This window comes from Zonotrichia leucophrys, chromosome 17, assembly GCF_028769735.1.
Source record: "Zonotrichia leucophrys gambelii isolate GWCS_2022_RI chromosome 17, RI_Zleu_2.0, whole genome shotgun sequence".
NCBI classification, from domain to species: domain Eukaryota; kingdom Metazoa; phylum Chordata; class Aves; order Passeriformes; family Passerellidae; genus Zonotrichia; species Zonotrichia leucophrys.
The window spans coordinates 10,759,757-10,775,635 of record NC_088186.1 but is presented as its reverse complement, the minus strand read 5'-3'; the positions used below and the strand labels follow the sequence as shown (position 1 = coordinate 10,775,635).

At 60.7% G+C, this 15,879-nt stretch overlaps 2 protein-coding genes across 2 annotated transcripts; one reads left to right on the top strand and one right to left on the bottom strand.

The window, feature by feature from the left end:
* Positions 1-183: 183 nt before the first annotated feature.
* On the bottom strand, positions 184-932 carry TMEM203 (transmembrane protein 203). Its single transcript, XM_064727656.1, has one exon. The coding sequence runs from the start codon at positions 824-826 to the stop codon at positions 416-418; it is 411 nt and encodes a 136-aa protein (XP_064583726.1). The 5' UTR covers positions 827-932; the 3' UTR covers positions 184-415.
* A 294-nt stretch (positions 933-1,226) lies between these two features.
* On the top strand, positions 1,227-15,585 carry NDOR1 (NADPH dependent diflavin oxidoreductase 1). Its single transcript, XM_064727654.1, has 15 exons — positions 1,227-1,358; positions 2,316-2,450; positions 3,038-3,115; positions 3,363-3,460; positions 4,119-4,217; positions 4,801-4,902; positions 5,364-5,570; positions 5,838-5,959; positions 6,835-7,055; positions 7,400-7,507; positions 8,289-8,403; positions 9,217-9,363; positions 9,838-9,956; positions 12,660-12,754; positions 15,389-15,585. The coding sequence occupies exons 1-15, from the start codon at positions 1,356-1,358 to the stop codon at positions 15,531-15,533; spliced, it is 1,794 nt and encodes a 597-aa protein (XP_064583724.1). The 5' UTR covers positions 1,227-1,355; the 3' UTR covers positions 15,534-15,585.
* The last annotated feature ends 294 nt before the right edge of the window (positions 15,586-15,879 follow it).

Sequence of the window (15,879 nt, the reverse complement as noted above, 5' to 3'; positions counted from 1 at the left end):
AGAGCAGTGAAGGTGTGAAGTGCTCAAGGAGGTGAGGGGACAGATGGAAATCCATGAGCCAGCTGCTAGGCAGGCCAGGGCAGGAGTCTGAGCTGTACCCGGAGATCTACAGCAAGCACCCACCCTCCAGGCAGCAGTTTGAGGTACAACAGCTTTCTAGGCAAGAAGAATTTATAAATAAACTCAATCCTTCAAGCCATTTTAATTCTAAAATAAAATAAGTGTCAGGCCCAGCCGCGCTCACAGCACAGGACAGGGCAGGGCTGAGGGGGCACGAACAGGGATGTGCAGGGATGTGTGGAGAACGTGATGCTCTGCAGCACGGCCGCGAGCGGGGCACGGCCCTGTCTCGCCTGTCACCGGCCCCTCCGCACCGGGACAGCGCCGGGAGCGGCCCCGGGGAGCGGCCCCGGGCTCAGTTCACGCGGCAGGCCCGGATCATGAGCAGCTGCAGCAGGATGAACACGGGCGACATGATGAGCCCGTACCAGAGCTCCCGCGTGTGCTCCACCAGCTTCTGGCACAGCAGCATCTCGAACACGAACTTGAGGCTGAGGATGGTGAGGATCCAGAAGAGCCGCAGCACCGCCAGCCGCTTCTCGCCGTCCTGGAACAGCCGCACGGACACGATGGTGGTGAAGTAGGTGCTGAGCCCGTCGGCGGCGAAGAAGGGCACGAACACGATCCACCAGGAGAGCGCGGCGGCCGCGCCGTCCACCTTGAGCACGAGCAGCACGGAGAAGGCGAGCAAGGCCAGTCCGTGCAGGAAGATCTCGAAGGTGGCGAAGCCGAGCCACTGCACGAGCTCGCGCAGGGAGAACAGCATCGTCCGCGCTGGGTAACGGCACCGACACCGGCACCGGCACCGACACTCCTCAAACCGGCACCGGCCCGGCACCGACAGTCCTTAAACCGGCACCGCCACCGGCACCGCCACTCCTCAACCCGGCAACGACACCGGCACCGGCACCGGCCCGGCGCGATACCGGCACCGGCACAAGTCCTCAAGCCGGCACCGACACCGGCCCTTAACCCAGCACCGGCCCGGCCCCGGCCGCGGCCCGGCCCCGGCACCAGCCCTGGCCCAGCCAGGGACCAGGTCCAGCCCGGCCCGGACACCGACACCGGTCCCCGTCCCAAGCCCTGAACCTGAACCGGCACCGGTACCGGCACCAGGCCCGGCCTGGCCCGGCCCGGCGGCGCGGGGCGATGGCGTCACGGTGAGAGGCGACAGGCGGGTGACGTCATCATGCGGAGATACGGTGAGCGGGGAGCCTCGGCCCGTCTGCCTCGATGATGACGTCAGTGGGGACTGTCGCGAAGTGGTGACGTCAGAGGCGGCATGGGGCCCGTCCATGGTGAGTCCCGCGGAGCCGCCGGGCCGGGCCCCGGGGCTGGGGGTGCTCAGCTGGAGAGGGGAAACCCCGGGAGAGCTGGAGAGGCGCTGGGGACCGGGGATGGAGGGACAGTCTACAGGGAATGGCTCCCACTGCCAGAGGGCAGGGCTGGATGGGATATTGGGAATTGGGAATTGTTCCCTGTGAGGGTGGGCAGGCCCTGGCACAGGGTGCCCAGAGCAGCTGGGGCTGCCCCTGGATCCCTGGCAGTGCCCAAGGCCAGGCTGGACAGGGCTGGGAGCAGCCTGGGACAGTGGGAGGTGTCCCTGCCATGGCAGGGGTGGCACTGGGTGGGCTTTAAGGTCTCTTTTAACCCAAACCAGTCTGGGATTCTGCGATTCTATTTCACATTATTATGATTTAATTTAATATTATTCTGTGGGCACATGGTGATGGCAGCTGTTTGCAGCTCAGACAGGTGCCAGGGCTGGATCCCCTCTGGGCTGGCCCCCTGCTCTGCCAGAGTCTGGCTGAGAGCTCGGTGTCTGTGTCTGTCACTGAGCCTCCCGGCCCTGCCCCAGCCCCTCAGGGGAGGGAGGGTTCCCAGGGCACACAGGAAGGTTACACCAGGACTGGGGAACATCCCACCCAGGGCTGTGCTCACCCTGTGCTGCTGAGGGCAGTTCAGCAGGGCAGGATCTGAGTTTTGGTCACTCCCCTGGCCTGGCACGGGGACAAGGAGCACAGTAGTGTCCCTGCTTATTCTATGGGCTGGGACATGGGATCCCTCCCTCAGTGCTGCACAGGGGTGGGAAGAGAGCCTGGCAGCTTTGACTCGCTCTGCTGAATGCCAGCTGCTCACCATGCCTGTGCTGGCTGGGTGCTGTGCCAGCCCCTGGGGGTCGGTGCTGCTCAGCCCAGCCCTGCCCAGCCCCTGTCCCTTCCCTCCTGTGACTTCCCTGCTGTTGTCTCCTGTAGATGGCAGAAAAGGGACTCCTGGTGCTCTTTGGCAGCCAGACTGGCACAGCTCAGGACACGGCGGAGAGGGTGGGCAGAGAGGCCCAGAGACGGCACCTGCGCTGCCGGGTGCAGGCCCTGGACAGCTGTGACCTGGTGAGTGTGGGTGTGGGACGCGGGGCTGCTGGGGTACTGCCACTCTGTGCCAACCTCATGGGCACAGACACCTCCCACAGCACCACGGAACCATGGCACAAGCTGAGTTGGAAGCAACCCATCAGGATCATGGAGTCAGCTCCTGGCCCTGCCCAGGACACCCCAACCATCCCACCCTGTCCCTGAGAGCGTTGTCCAAACGCTGTTGGACTCAGACAGGCTTGGTGCTGCTTGCTCCAAGCCCTGTCCAGCCTGGCCTTGGACACTTCCCAGGATCCAGGGGCAGCCACAATTTCTCTGGGCAACCTGTTCTAGAACCTCATCACCCTCACAGGGAAGAATTTCTTCCTAATATCTGGCCTAAACATGCCCTCCTTCAGCTTATGGACTCTCCCCCTTGTCCTGTCCCTCTATGCCTTGTCCCCAGTCCCTCTCCAGCTCTTCTGGAGCCCCTTTAGGCACTGGCAGGGGCCCTGAGTCTCCCTGGAGCCCTCTCTTCCCCAGGCTGAACACCCTGAGCTGTTCCATCCTGGCTCCAGAGCAGTTTGGAGGCTGCTGACCTGACTGTGCTGTGTTTGTACCCTCAGGCCAACCTCATCCATGAGCCCTTGGTGGTGTTTGTGTGTGCAACCACAGGCCAGGGAGACCCACCTGACAACATGAAGGTAGGAGCTGCTCCTGTCCTGTTGCTGTGTGTTCCTGCTGCAGGGCTCTCTCTGCTGGGGCAGTTTGGGCTTGTTCTTGCTGGGGGAGCTTTGCAGCAGCACCAGGCACATGCCAGGGAACAGGAGCAGGGGCATTTGAGCAGAAAGCCGTGCTCCCCACTCGGCTGGGCTGGGTGGGCAGGGAGCAGGGCCAGGCAGGCAGGAGGTGCCTGGCAGCAGCAGCACTGGCTGCATGTGCCTGTTGTAGATGTTCTGGCGGTTCCTGTTCCGGAAGAGCCTCCCTGGCAGCGCCCTGTGCCAGCTGGACTACGCCGTGCTGGGCCTCGGGGACTCCTCCTACCCCAAGTAAGCAGCCCCAGGAAGCTGCAGGGGAGAGCAGAGTGGATGGAGAGCCAAGGGGGTAAGGGGAGACAGAGTCTGATTCTGGAGCAGCACTCAAACAAAATGTAACTCCCACCAGCCTTAAAAACCCTTCCCCTGCTGTGTCCCACCTCACCCCCAGGAATTAGGCTGCTGCCCTTTTCTTTCCTCCCAAGCTCACTAAGGATGCTTTGGTGGGTCAGACATCATGTGTCAGTCTTTTATCACAGCTGTGTGCCAAGGCAACAGGGGACATCAAACAGAGGTGGCAGCCAGCCATGCTGGTCCCAGGTCTCTCCCAGAGAGGTTCCTGTGTCTCAAAGAGCTCTAGTGGGAGGGATGGGTGTGCCTGAGCTCTGTGAGGCACTGAGGGGCTGGAGGGAAGGCCCAGGGCACAAGCTGTCTTGAAGGGAACCTGGATCTCGCCTTGTCCTGTTTCAGGGCTGGGCACAGCCTGTGAGGGCCAGCAAGTGGCACTTAGCTGGTTCTGTGAGCTGGCACAGGCTGGGCAGGACAATGGGCCAGGTCACAGCTCTGGCTCTGCATGTGTGCTGCTCTGGTGGCCCTGGCAGTGTGTGCTGGTGCTGTGGCAGTGCCTGCTGTGCTGCTGGAGCAGCCCTGCCCTGTGTTGTTCTCTGCTCAGGTTTAATTTCATTGCAAAGAAGCTGCACAAACGGCTGCTCCAGCTCGGGGCCAACCCGCTGCTGCCCGTGGCCCTGGGAGATGACCAGCATGACCTGGGGTAAGAGCCCAGAGGAGGGGTGGTGGGAGGGCCCCAGGGTGCCCTGCAGCTCCTTCCTGGGGCTGATGGCAGGGCTGTGTGCTGCTCCCACCATGGGGCTGCTCCTGCAGCTCTCTGGGAATGTGCTGATCCCTGCTCATAACCCTCCTGTGCCAGCACCTGGGCCACCTGCTGCTCCAGGGTGTCCCATGGTCCCCAGAACATGGCCATGACCCCTGGCTCAGCCCCTGCCCTGTGCAGAGCAGGGCATGGCTGTGCCACACAGCCCTGTACCTGCAGGCATTGCAGCAGCCTCAGCTGTGCTCACCTGGCACAGGGCAAAGGCTGTGGATGGCTCAGGGACACAGTGACCCAGTGCTGCTCAGGGGCTGGAGATCCTGTTCAGGGCTCAGTGGTTGGGCCCTGGAGAGCGATTGAGTGCATGGAGTGGCTGAGATTTCAAGTCTGGTGTTTCTTCCCAGACCCAAAGTTGGAAGGGAATGGCCTGGGGTGACTGTGGGAGTGGTTGTTGGGCATGGGCAGGGGTAGCAGGGCTGGACCCTGAAGGGATGATGTTGCTGCAGCCTCAGTTTCCCTCTTGCAGGCCAGATGCAGTGGTTGATCCCTGGCTTGTGGCCTTGTGGGAGAAGATCCTTGCCTTGTATCCTCTCCCTCCTGGCCTTGAGATCATCAGTCCCGACGTGCGGTGAGTGCACAGGGTGAGCAGGGCTGCTGGGCTGCCTGGGGTGAAAGGCTCTGCTGCCTTGGCTCTTCTCCAGAGTGGAGATGGGCTCTGCTTGGAGCAGGAACGCTCCCCATACAGCTTCTGGTATCCCCAGTGTCACTTGTGCTTTGGCCACAGGGGGCCCATCTCTCTCTGGATGGGTGTCCCCTTATCCCCTGGGGACTGTGACTGTTCTGCCCATCTGTCTGTCCTGATGTGCCTCTGGCCCTGGCAGAGAGTGTGTGTGTGCCCTGCATGCTCAGGAGCCTTGGCATCTCCTCCTGGTGGTCTCCATTGCATTCCCTTACACAGGCCAGCTCCAGGGGATGGGGACAATGGCTGGTGGGACGCTCCAGGCCTCTCCCTGCCTCTCATCTTGCAGCAGTAGAGGAGCTGTGGCATGGAGGTAACCCTGCTGCATTGCATTGCTGTCGTTCCCACAGCCTGCCCCCCAAATACACACTGCACTACCTGCCTGAGGACTGCCCAGAGCCTGAGGGTGCCCTGCTGCAGCCAGCACCCCCCCGGGGGGCTCCCTGTGAGCTGCAGCCCTTCCCTGCCCGCGTGGTGTCCAACCAGAGGCTCACAGCACCTGCCCATTTCCAGGATGTCCGGCTCATCGAGTTTGACATCGTGGGCTCAGGGATCACGTGAGCATTTTCCTGACTCCCCCAAGCTCTGTTGTGTGGGACCAGGTGTCCTGGAGCCTGCCCTGCTCTTCTGCTGCCCTTCCTCACTGAGATCTGAGGCTGCAGTCTTGTGGTCGTGGTCCCTGCTGCAGTGGGGGTCCTGCCCATGGGCCAGCTCCCTTTGCCTGGTGCTGGCACTGGGAATTTGCCTCCCCGGGTGCTGCTGGGGGTGGCCATGCTGTGGCTCTGCCCCCTGGCTGTGCTTGGCAGCTCCCCCTGCATCCCCAGGTTCAGTGCAGGGGACGTGGTGATGATCCAGCCCCAGAACTGCCCTGAAGATGTGCAGCAGTTCTGCCAGCTGCTGCGCCTGGAGCCACACAGACGCTTTGTGCTGCAGCCCACGGAGCCTGGTAGGTGCTGCCTGCTGCTCCTTCCCCTTCCTGCTGAGACAGGGCATCCCCTGAGCTCTGGCCCAGCCTGGAGCTCTGCTCTTCCTTTGCTGTAGACCTGGTTGGGAGTGCTGGATGGACACAGGACAGCTGCCTGTCCTTCCCTCCAGTGCTGTGTGTGTGCATCCTGTGCAGAGCCAGTGGGACAGGAGGAATCCAGCAGTGCCAGGCTCCACCTGAGCCTTGTGCCTTGGCAGCCCCAGCACAGAGTGGGGAGGATCCTGCAGCCCCCTCAGCCCCAGGCCCACACTGGGAATCTTGTGCTTCCTTGCCTGGGGTGTGCAGGTCTTCTCACTGTCTGCCTGTGCCCCAGGGACCTCCTGAGGGGCTCCTGCAGCCATAAACCAGCACAAGCAACCGGAGGAGTCCCTTGGAGACCCCCCAGAGCTCTTGGTACCTGCATGGAGCAGGGAGCATTTTTCTCCAGGCTCTTGAGTGCCCATTCCACCTCCAACTTCCCTGTATCTGTCCATGCTGGAGCTTCTGCCTGGCAGGCAAACCCAAGAGAAATTCAGGCTGTTCCTCACACCCTTGGGAGAGACGTGGGAGACACAGACATGCCTGACACATGACACTGCTGGTTATTTCCTCTGCATTGTGTGCAGGCAGGGTGGGAGTCATGTGGATAAGACATTACCCCAAAGCGTCTGCCAAAAGTGAGGGATGGCTGAACACTGCAGACTTACTCTGTTGCAAACCTGTGGGCTTGAAAAGCAAGCTGGGGAGAGCAGGGGCTGGGGGCCCACGGTGGGAGCAGGGACAGGGGAGTTGGCTCCAGTAGCAGTGGGTGCTGCAGGCAGCAGGGCTGGCCCTGAGCTGTCCCCCCTGCCTTGCAGGCACACCCCTCCCTCCCCTGCTGCCACAGCCCTGCAGCATCCAGTACCTGGTGACACACTACCTGGACATCTCCTGTGTGCCACGGCGCTCCTTCTTCGAGCTGCTGGCCTCCTTCTCAACCAACGAGCTGGAGCGGGAGAAGCTGCAGGAGTTCAGCTCGGCCCAGGGCCAGGAGGAGCTGTACAGCTACTGCAACCGGCCCCGCAGGACCACGCTGGAGGTGGGGCTGCCCCTTGGGCTCTGCTGGGGCTGAGGGCACCCAGGGCACCATCAGCCATGCTGTCTTGGCTGAGGAGTGTAATCTCCTTCACACACTTTCTGGTCTTCATGGGTTTCCACCGGTGGTTAAGACCAGCTCAAGATCCTTGTGGGATCTTGAGGTGGGCTCTGTGCTGCTCTGGGGGGCACAGGGCAGTGGCACAGGGTGGTTCGTGCTCAGAGGTGCCCGTGTGGTGCCTTTGGCCGAGGGCAGCGTGGCACAGCTGTGTGGGACAGCCTCTTGGCAGCCTGAGGGCAGGTAGGCTGCTTCTGGGGTCACCAGGCCTCACCCTCTTGGCCTTGCAGGTCCTGTGGGATTTCCCTCACAGCACATGTGCCATCCCAGCTGATTACCTGCTCGACCTCATCCCTCGCATCAGGCCCCGTGCCTTCTCCATCGCCTCCTCCCTGCTGGTAAGAGCTCAGCCCTTCTGGCCTCATTTCAGACTCTGAACAGAGGGTCTGGCAGGGCCTGCACTGACTGCTGGTGCAGGTGTGCCCTGGAGCCTCCACAGCCTGCCCAAATCCCTGCTCTGCACTGAGCCTGCAGCAGCCTGATGTGCTGGATGCAAACTTGAGGGCTAGGCCAACCTTCAGACAGGAGACTTGCTCTCCTGCAGCCCTGCAAGTGCCAGGACTGTCCCAGCCCAGCTCAGAGATCTGGTGTCACTGTCCCTGGGAGCAGTGGGATGCAGTGCCACCGGAGTGTCCCAGGAGCTGGGCACGGGGAGTGCTGCTCCCTGCTCCTGCCAGGAGGTGGCAGAGGGACCGGCCCGGCTGCCTGCAGACCCAGCCCCTGCATGGCTGGATTTGTGCTCCATGGGAGCAAATTGGGCTGGACAGTGACCATCGCTGTTGCCAGCTGTGCAGAGCATTCCTGTGGCAGTGGTTCCCCAGGAAAGCCCCCTTCCCTGTTGGAAAGGTTTTGTGCAGGGGTGTGCTCCATTGTTAGTGGCTGTGCCAGACTGGGATGGGTGTTGCAGGCAGCCTGGTGGGAGCTGGGCACAGGCTCTGTCCCTGCAGGAGGAGCAGGGTGTCCTGTCCGTGGGGAGCTGGGCACAGGCTCTGTCCCTGCAGGAGGAGCAGGGTGTCCTGTCCATAGGGAGCTGGGCACAGGCTCTGTCCCTGCAGGAGGGGTGTCCTGTCCCTGGGGAGCTGTCCATGGGGTGTGTGCTCATGGCTCTGTGTGCCACAGGCCCATCCTGAGCGGATGCAGATCCTCGTGGCCGTGGTGCAGTACAAGACGCGGCTCAGCAAACCCCGCCGTGGGCTCTGCTCCACCTGGCTGGCTTCTCTCAACCCAGAGCAGGGTAAGTGCTTGGACTCTGAGGGAATCCTGAGTGCTTCCCACAGCACCCAGGGCTCATCCCTCGGGGTGTGATGGAGCTGTGTGGGTGCTGACCATGTGCAGGAGATGCCTGGCTGGAGCACCAGCTCCATGGGGAGCACACTGGCTTGGCAGGATGGTCCTGCTGTCCTTCCTCACTGCCCCCTCCTCATCAGAGCACACAGAGAGCTGTGCCTCTCCAGCTTACCCTGACCTCCCAGCTGCTCAACCCTGCTGTTCCACTGTGGGCTGCTCCTGGTGTCTGCTGGGCACCTCCAGTCCCATAGCCACAGCTCTGGGAAGGCTGGTCCCTTCCACAGAATCACAGAAAAAGCTGAATTGCAAGGGACCCGTAAAGATCTTCAAGTCCCACCCCTGGCCCTGCACAAACACCTCAACAATCCCACCCTGTGCATCCCTAAGAGCCTTGTCCAAATGCTCCTGGAGCTCTGGCAGCCTTGGGGCCTCCCTTACATCCAGCCAGGCTGGGATCTCTGCTTGCCTTCACCACTGTGTTCCCTGGCACAGGCTGTGTGAGGAGAGGGCTGTCCTGCAGCCTGTGTGCTGGGGAGCTCTTGCCTTGCTCTGGGCTTCACTCAGCTTCTTGCAGAGGCAGTGCTGAGACAGCTGAAGGGCTTTTCACACACACAGTGTACCCTCAGTGCCAGGGGCTGATGAGCCAGCTCTGCCTGTGTCTTTGGAGCTCCCTGGAAGAGCTGGGTGCCCACTCACCCTCTGTAGGCAGGCACAGGGCACTGGTGGTGGAGTGATGCTTGTCAGTCTGTCTGTCCCACAGGTGATGTCCGGGTGCCTCTTTGGGTGAAGAAAGGAGGAATGAAGTTCCCAGCTGACCCTGGCACCCCTGTGATCATGATTGGCCCTGGCACAGGGGTGGCACCCTTCCGAGCAGCGATACAGGAGCGGGTGGCGCTGGGGCGCCGAGGTGAGGGATGGTCCTGGGAGCCACTCAGGATGCCCCTTGCACAGACAGATGGAAGGATGGACTGGGGGCTCCTGAGGGTTCCACTGGGTCAGCCTTTGCTGTGTTGAGCAGAAGCAGGCTGAGCTCTGGGGCAGGTGAGGCCCAGAGCCTGCTGTGAGCAGCCTGTGGGGTCATTCACAGGCTGTGCTGCAGGGCACCTCCTTGGGTTGGGTCAGGCTCTGCAGAGGCTCTCTGAGAGTGAACACAGGTTACTGGGCTCAGCTGCTGCTGCAGTGTGACCCATCCTCATTCCCTTGGCTCAGGCAACAGGCAGCCCTGGAGGACATGTTCTGCCCTCCTCCTTTTTCAGCAGACAGGGGGCTCTGGTTGCCACAGGTCACTGGTGGCTCTGCAGGCCAGGGCTGTCAGGCAGGTGGCACCAGCAGTGCCCAGCATTGGGTGCTCCCAGCACAGCCCTGTGCTCTGCTCCTGCAGGGAACTGCCTCTTCTTCGGCTGCCGACACCAATCCAAGGACTTCTACTGCCAGGCAGAGTGGGAAGAGCTGGTCACAAAGGGCTTCCTGACACTCTTCACAGCCTTCTCCAGGGACCAGGTCAGTGCCCAGAAGAGGAGGGTGGATACAAGAGCATCTCAGGCAGTGCTGATGGGACTCTGCCAGGGCACGACCTGTGAGGGATCTGGTGAGGTGGCACAGTGTGCTGCACCTCCTTCCCCCACACAGCTCAGTGCTGGCTGAGATCCCCTTCTGCCCTGCAGAGGTGTGTCTGGCTAAGTTGGGCTGGAGGGGTTACTGGGACAAGGCTGGAGAACAGCAGAGCAGATAAGGCATTAACCAGCTTTGTTTGGCTGGGCCACGTGAGTGATAAAAGGCTCCCAAGCCTCTTGGAGGGTCACCAGGCAATAACTCATTGGTTAAATACCCCTCTTGATGGTGTCCCTCTGAGCCCTGGCTGCAGCTGAGGAGCTTGGTCTCTTTGCCAGCTCTCTCTGAGTCCCAGATACACAGAGAAAAGCTCCCCATGGGTATGAGCACACCCACAGCTCAGCCCCTCACTTTGCTTCCTGCTTTCCCAGGCAGTGTCTCTGGTGGGCAGCCCTTGTCCCCCCTTGGGGCTGCAGTGCTGCCAGAGAGGCTCCCTGAGCTGGGGATGTGTTTCACTGCCTTCCTCTGTCCCTTGATGGTACCAAAAGCTCAGCCTGGCTTTGGAACAGAGATGTGATAAAAAGGGAATGGCAATCTCTGGAGCTCAGCTGCACCAGCCCAAGCCCTTTCTCATGGCTGTGTGCATGTGTTGACATGAATTCATTGTTTTTTATCCACTCACTTGTAAGGCAGGAGCTGGGTGCTTCTGTGCAGGCTTTCCAAGTCTGTGAGGAACAGGAGCAGCACTGCAGAGGGTGCTGAATGACCAATGAAGGGGCACCTGCTGCTCTCTGAATCTGGAGAGCAGCCAGAGCCACCTTCTGCTCTTGTTGACTGTGGAGGGGCAGGAATTCCACTGGAGTGTCCCCTCTCTCCTGCTCCACCAGCCAAAGCAGTTTGTCACCAGAGTCCTCTGCCCCCAGGGCAGAGTGGGAGCACAGCCACATCCCACAGCCAGGTGGGATGAGCCACACTGGGCTCATTGTGCCTTTGGCTTCAGGAGATACCACAGCCTTTAACTCATCACAAAGTTTGTTGTCAAAGACCCAGGTGAGGGCTGGGATGAGTTTTGCTCCTCTCTCTGAAGTCCCTTTGCAGGTGCCCCCTGTCCCAGCACATCCACCTGCAGTGCAGACTGGTCCCAGCCAGATGGGACCAACCTGGGCATTGTGACCCCAGTTTGAGCTCCTCAGATGGTGCCCTGGGAGCCCAGCCTGGCTGGCAGGGCTCTGGCAGCACTGGGCTCGTTGCTGCTGAGCTGAGGCTGTGCTGGTGCTGCTGAGGGCACTGCCCAGTCAGGGCTGGCACAGCCAGGGCACCTGTGGGCCCCACAGTGCCCAGCTCCTGGGACAGCCTGGCCTTGGGCTGCTTAGGGCTGTTCCACACACATCCCCAGCCTGCAGGAGCTGAGCCTCAGCCAGAGGGGGCCTGGGGAGGAGGCTGTGCCCATGGCCCTGTGAGAGGAGGAGGCTGTGCCCATGGCCCAGTTAGGAGGGCATGGGGAGGAGGCTGTGCCCATGGCTCAATATGGGGGTGTGGGGAGGAGGCTGTGCCCATGGCCCTGTGAGGGAAGGTGGCTGTGCCTATGGCCCTGTGAGGAGAGGAGGCTGTGCCCATGGCCCTGTGAGGGAAGGTGGCTGTGCCTATGGCCCTGTGAGGAGAGGAGGCTGTGCCCATGGCCCTGTGAGGGGAGGTGGCTGTGCCTATGGCCCTGTGAGGGAAGGAGGCTGTGCCCATGGCCCAGCATGGGGAGGAGGCTGTGCCCATGGCCCTTTGAGGGGGGTGAGGGAAGGAGGCTGTGCCCATGGCCCAGTGAGAGGAGGGCATGGGGAGGAGGCTGTGCCCATGACCCTGTGAGGGGGGCATGGGGAGGGGGCTGCGCCCATGGCCCAGTGAGAGGGGTCCTGGGGAGGGGGCTGTGCCCATGGCCCTGTGAGGGAAGGAGGCTGTGCCCATGGCCCAGCTCACCCTGCAGGATGGGGCGTGGGGGACGCCCAGCACAGGGCCTGGCCTCCGTCACAGTGTCACCTTTGTCACGGGAGCCCTCTGGGCCAGCAGTGAGTGCAGGCACGTTGGCAATGGTGCTCTCTTGGGCAGGAGCCAGGGCTGGAGGCAGTTGCTTGGATTCTTGAAGTCTTGTGGATTAACCCTTTAGGAGCTCTCCTTGGCTGGGCTGTACTGTGCACAGAGCCAGTCCCCATCCGGTCCCTAAGCACAGTGCAGGGGCAGGGACTGGGACTGAGCTGTCCCCCCAAGCTTTCTGCCCTTCCAAGCTGTTTCAGGTCTCCAGCAGTCAGGGGTGCACGGAAGGGTCTCTGTCATGGAGCAGACTTGGCACACAAGGGCCACAGAGCCTCCTCTGCCCATGCTGGGAGAAGAGGGAAGCCCTGACCAGTGGACACCCAAAGGATTTGGGGGCTGCTTCGGGCCTGGTGTTCCCCCCTGAAGCTCCTGCTGCTGCACCCATCTCCCACCAGCCCAACCCAGTGCAGACATCGGGTGTGGGGCTCCTCTTCCCCACACTGGTCATTGATCCAACTGCTTCTCCCAGTGCCTCCTGTGCTGCCCTGAGCTCCTGGAAACAGCCCCTGAGAATGGTCCTGAGAGCAGGAGCTGGAGCTGCTCCAGGCTCAGTGCCTTGTTTCCCTGCAGGAGGAGAAGGTTTATGTCCAGCACCGCATCCGGGAGAATGGGAAGCTGCTGTGGGAGCTGCTGAGCACTGAAAATGCTCATATCTACCTGGCTGGGTGAGTGAGAGCTCTCTGTGCAGGGCCTGAGGGAGCAGGGCTGCACATTTCTGCTTCTTCACCCACCTGGAGGCTTTTACTCGGCTCAGCCCCCTGTTGCAGAGGGGCAGCTCATTCCTGCTCTCTGTCCTGCTCCAGGAGCCCTGGGCTGGGAGGGACATTTGTCACCTACCGCATGCTCCCCTTAGGAGGGCACAGCTGGAACTGGTAAAGCTTCTCCAGCCAATGCCACCTGCCCAACCCTCCCCCTGCCCAGCCTCTGACCCACAGCACATCCACACACAGCAGAGGCTTGGTCCCTGCACAGCCCTCTCCTCTGGACAAAAGGCTTGTGTGGCACCTGTAGCCACTTGTGTGGGCAGGATCCCCAGTGCTGCTGGGGCTCAGGAGCAGCTTTGGGAGCCTTGGCACACTCTCTGGCTCTTTGCACCCAGAGCTGCCTCCCGGGGCAGGGAGCAGCCCTGTTGCACCACAGCCAGTGTCCCTGCACAGCTCAGCCCCTCTCAGGTATTGTCTGGGGCTGGTTGCACGTCTGGAGGGTGGGTCTGGCTTTGGGGTCAGAGTGCTGGCAGCTCTGCTCTGAGCTCTCAGAGCCCTGCTGTGCAGGGAGGGGCTGCTCCCCGTGCCCAGGGCGAGCCTCGGGCAGTGCTCTGTGCTGCTGGGCTGGGCAGAGCCCGCCCATGGCGTTTGCCGTGCCCCCTGTGACCTGGGGAGGGCGGGCCTGGGCCCGGCTGTCACACAGCAGCGAGTGCAGGAGGTTCTTTCCTGCCTGTCCTTCAGGAGAGCAGGAGCTGCCCTGGTGCCTGGCAGGGCAGGACTGGCCTCGCTGCATTCCTGGGACAAGGAGATTGGTGTTTACTTCCCAGGAAGTGGAGGCCAGGCCACCCCACTGTGTCCTTCACTGCTGCAGCACAGGGCTTCCTGGAGCCTCACCCCAAACTGGGCATTCCTGCCCTTGGCTCTGGGCTTTGGAGCACTTGGGACTTGGGGATGTGCCTCCATCTACAGCCCAAACACTGAGATTATTGAGCTGTTGGGTCATGGCTTTATTCTCTCCTTCCATTCTCTTTCCTGCCTTTTGGTGCTGATGAAGATCCCCAAAGAGGATCAGTTTCTTGGAAAGAGCAGGGCCTGCACAGCTGTCCCCATGGCAGATTTTGTGTGGCCATAGGATGGTATTTTGGACATCAGAGTTGCTCTGAGACTCCTCTTGTTGGCAGCTTTGTCCTGCTGTGGGGTGTCCCTGAGCCTCCATCAGGCAGGTGGGATCCAGAGCCTTGGGATCACTGCACAAGTGACATTGTGCTGATTGCAGAGGACACTGTTCCTCCTTTCCTGAACAGCCCAAACCCTGTAGAAAAGCTTCCAGGATCACCATGCCCCCCAAGCTCACAGACTGAACTGTCAGTGAGCTGCAGGCAGGAAAGCGCAGGTGGGTGATCCTGTTTGCCCCCAAATTCACAGTCTCAGCCAGGCTGGGAGAAAGCTGGGGGAAGTGACTCCTGAGCTGTGTGACCCTGAGCAGCAGCCCTGGGCCATGGGACACTTTTCTGCCTTCCCTTCTGGGGCCAGGGGGCTCTGGGGAGCCACAGCTGCATCTGCTCTATGATTGTTCCTCACTTGTCCCACTCAGGGGCAAAAAGGTTGAAAAAGTCTCTTTTTCTGAAAAAAAAAAAAATTAGCTATTTGACATGTTTTCCATCACAAAGCCCAGCTCCATTATCTTGTACTTGCATATCAGTGCCTGACTCAGAAACAATGCGACTCTTCCAAAAAAAGAAGACCTCCTTTCTGGGTATTTTGGGATGTTAATCAGCTTCAAACGCAAGTCAGAATTCTGCCTTGTTCTTGGGAAACAGCAAGGACGTTGCCAGATGCTCGTGCCAATTGGAGCAGGCTGGGAAATTTTTTATTAGATGGTTTTTTTTGTCGCACAGGCAGTTCATCAAATGAAATTCTCTCCAGGAAAAAAAAAAAAAAGTCAGAATTTCTGATTTCCCATAAGAAATAATTGTGCTTGAAAGTGCTGAGTTCTGTTTGGGTATTTTCTACACAGGGGCTTGATGTTTTCTCCAGCATTTCTCTGATTTTGAGGTTTGAACTGGCTTTGGTCCCAAATGTCACTATCAAACCAATCATTCTGGATTTCTTGAGAGCAGGCAGCAGCAGGACAGGAGCGGCTGCTCTGCCCAGCTGAGGATCAGACATGTTTGACATTGAGTGATTCCAGAGATGAAAGGACAGGTTCCTGCCCTCCTGCTGATAAATTCCAACCCGTGCATGTTGCCTATGTCTCTCTAATGAGGATGCTGGCAGATGCAGCTGTGTAGGGCTAGTGTTTGGGCTCCTGACCTGTGGTGCTCCTTCCCTGGGCTCTGGGGCTCATGGCCATGATTTTGCCTTCCACATGCCTGTGCTGAGGAGCCCTGTGGATAACAGCCCTGCTCTCAAGGGAGTGCTAGGAGCTGCCTCTCAGGCCTGTCATTTACCCTGTGGCAGGACAAGGCAGGTTCCCACTGCCCTGTGGTGGGCTTGGCCACAGGGACTGCTGATTGCTGATCCTGGAGCACTGGGGCTGCTGCTCTGCCCCCTGTGCTCCTGCTCACCCTCCACTGTGTCCTGCTCTCTCCCCAGGAATGCCAAGCAGATGCCAGCAGCAGTGGCTGAGGCCCTGCAGTCGGTGCTGCAGCAGGAGGGTGGCCTGTCCCCCTTGGAAGCAGAGGAGCATTTCACAGCCCTGGAACGGTCCCGGCGCTTCCAGTCTGAAACCTGGTCCTGAGCCTGGCTCCTGCCTCCCTCCCACTGCCTGAATAAAGGAGCCAGCAAAGGGATCTGCCTCTTGCATCTTGCTTGGGCTGGATTTACCCAACAGCCCCTCCCATGACAGCAGCAGGGCCATGGTAGTGGGGGGACCCCATCTCCTGGGGGCTTTGGCTCCCCGTGCCCACACCCCAGCAGAGCAGGGGCCAGAGGTCTCTTGGGGGGTTCTGCTGGTTGGCTTCAGTGTGGGACTGATCTGCCCCACATTCCCCAACCCTGGGGTCCCTGTGTGGGGTGGGTGGCACCCAAGGGTGTTGCTGGAAGTGGCAGTGGCCACTGTTTGTGGCAGGGCCAGAGGAAGGGAA

What these genes read in the sequence shown, in the direction of transcription:
- NDOR1 (XM_064727654.1), top strand. An exon ending in ATCATCAGTCCCGACGTGCG is followed by an intron (nt 4,903 to 5,363) that starts GTGAGTGCACAG and finishes TCGTTCCCACAG; the next exon opens with CCTGCCCCCCAAATACACAC. An exon ending in CCCGCAGGACCACGCTGGAG is followed by an intron (nt 7,056 to 7,399) that starts GTGGGGCTGCCC and finishes TTGGCCTTGCAG; the next exon opens with GTCCTGTGGGATTTCCCTCA.
- TMEM203 (XM_064727656.1), bottom strand. Translation starts at nt 826, where the DNA reads ATGCTGTTCTCCCTGCGCGAGCTCGTGCAGTGGCTCGGCTTCGCCACC.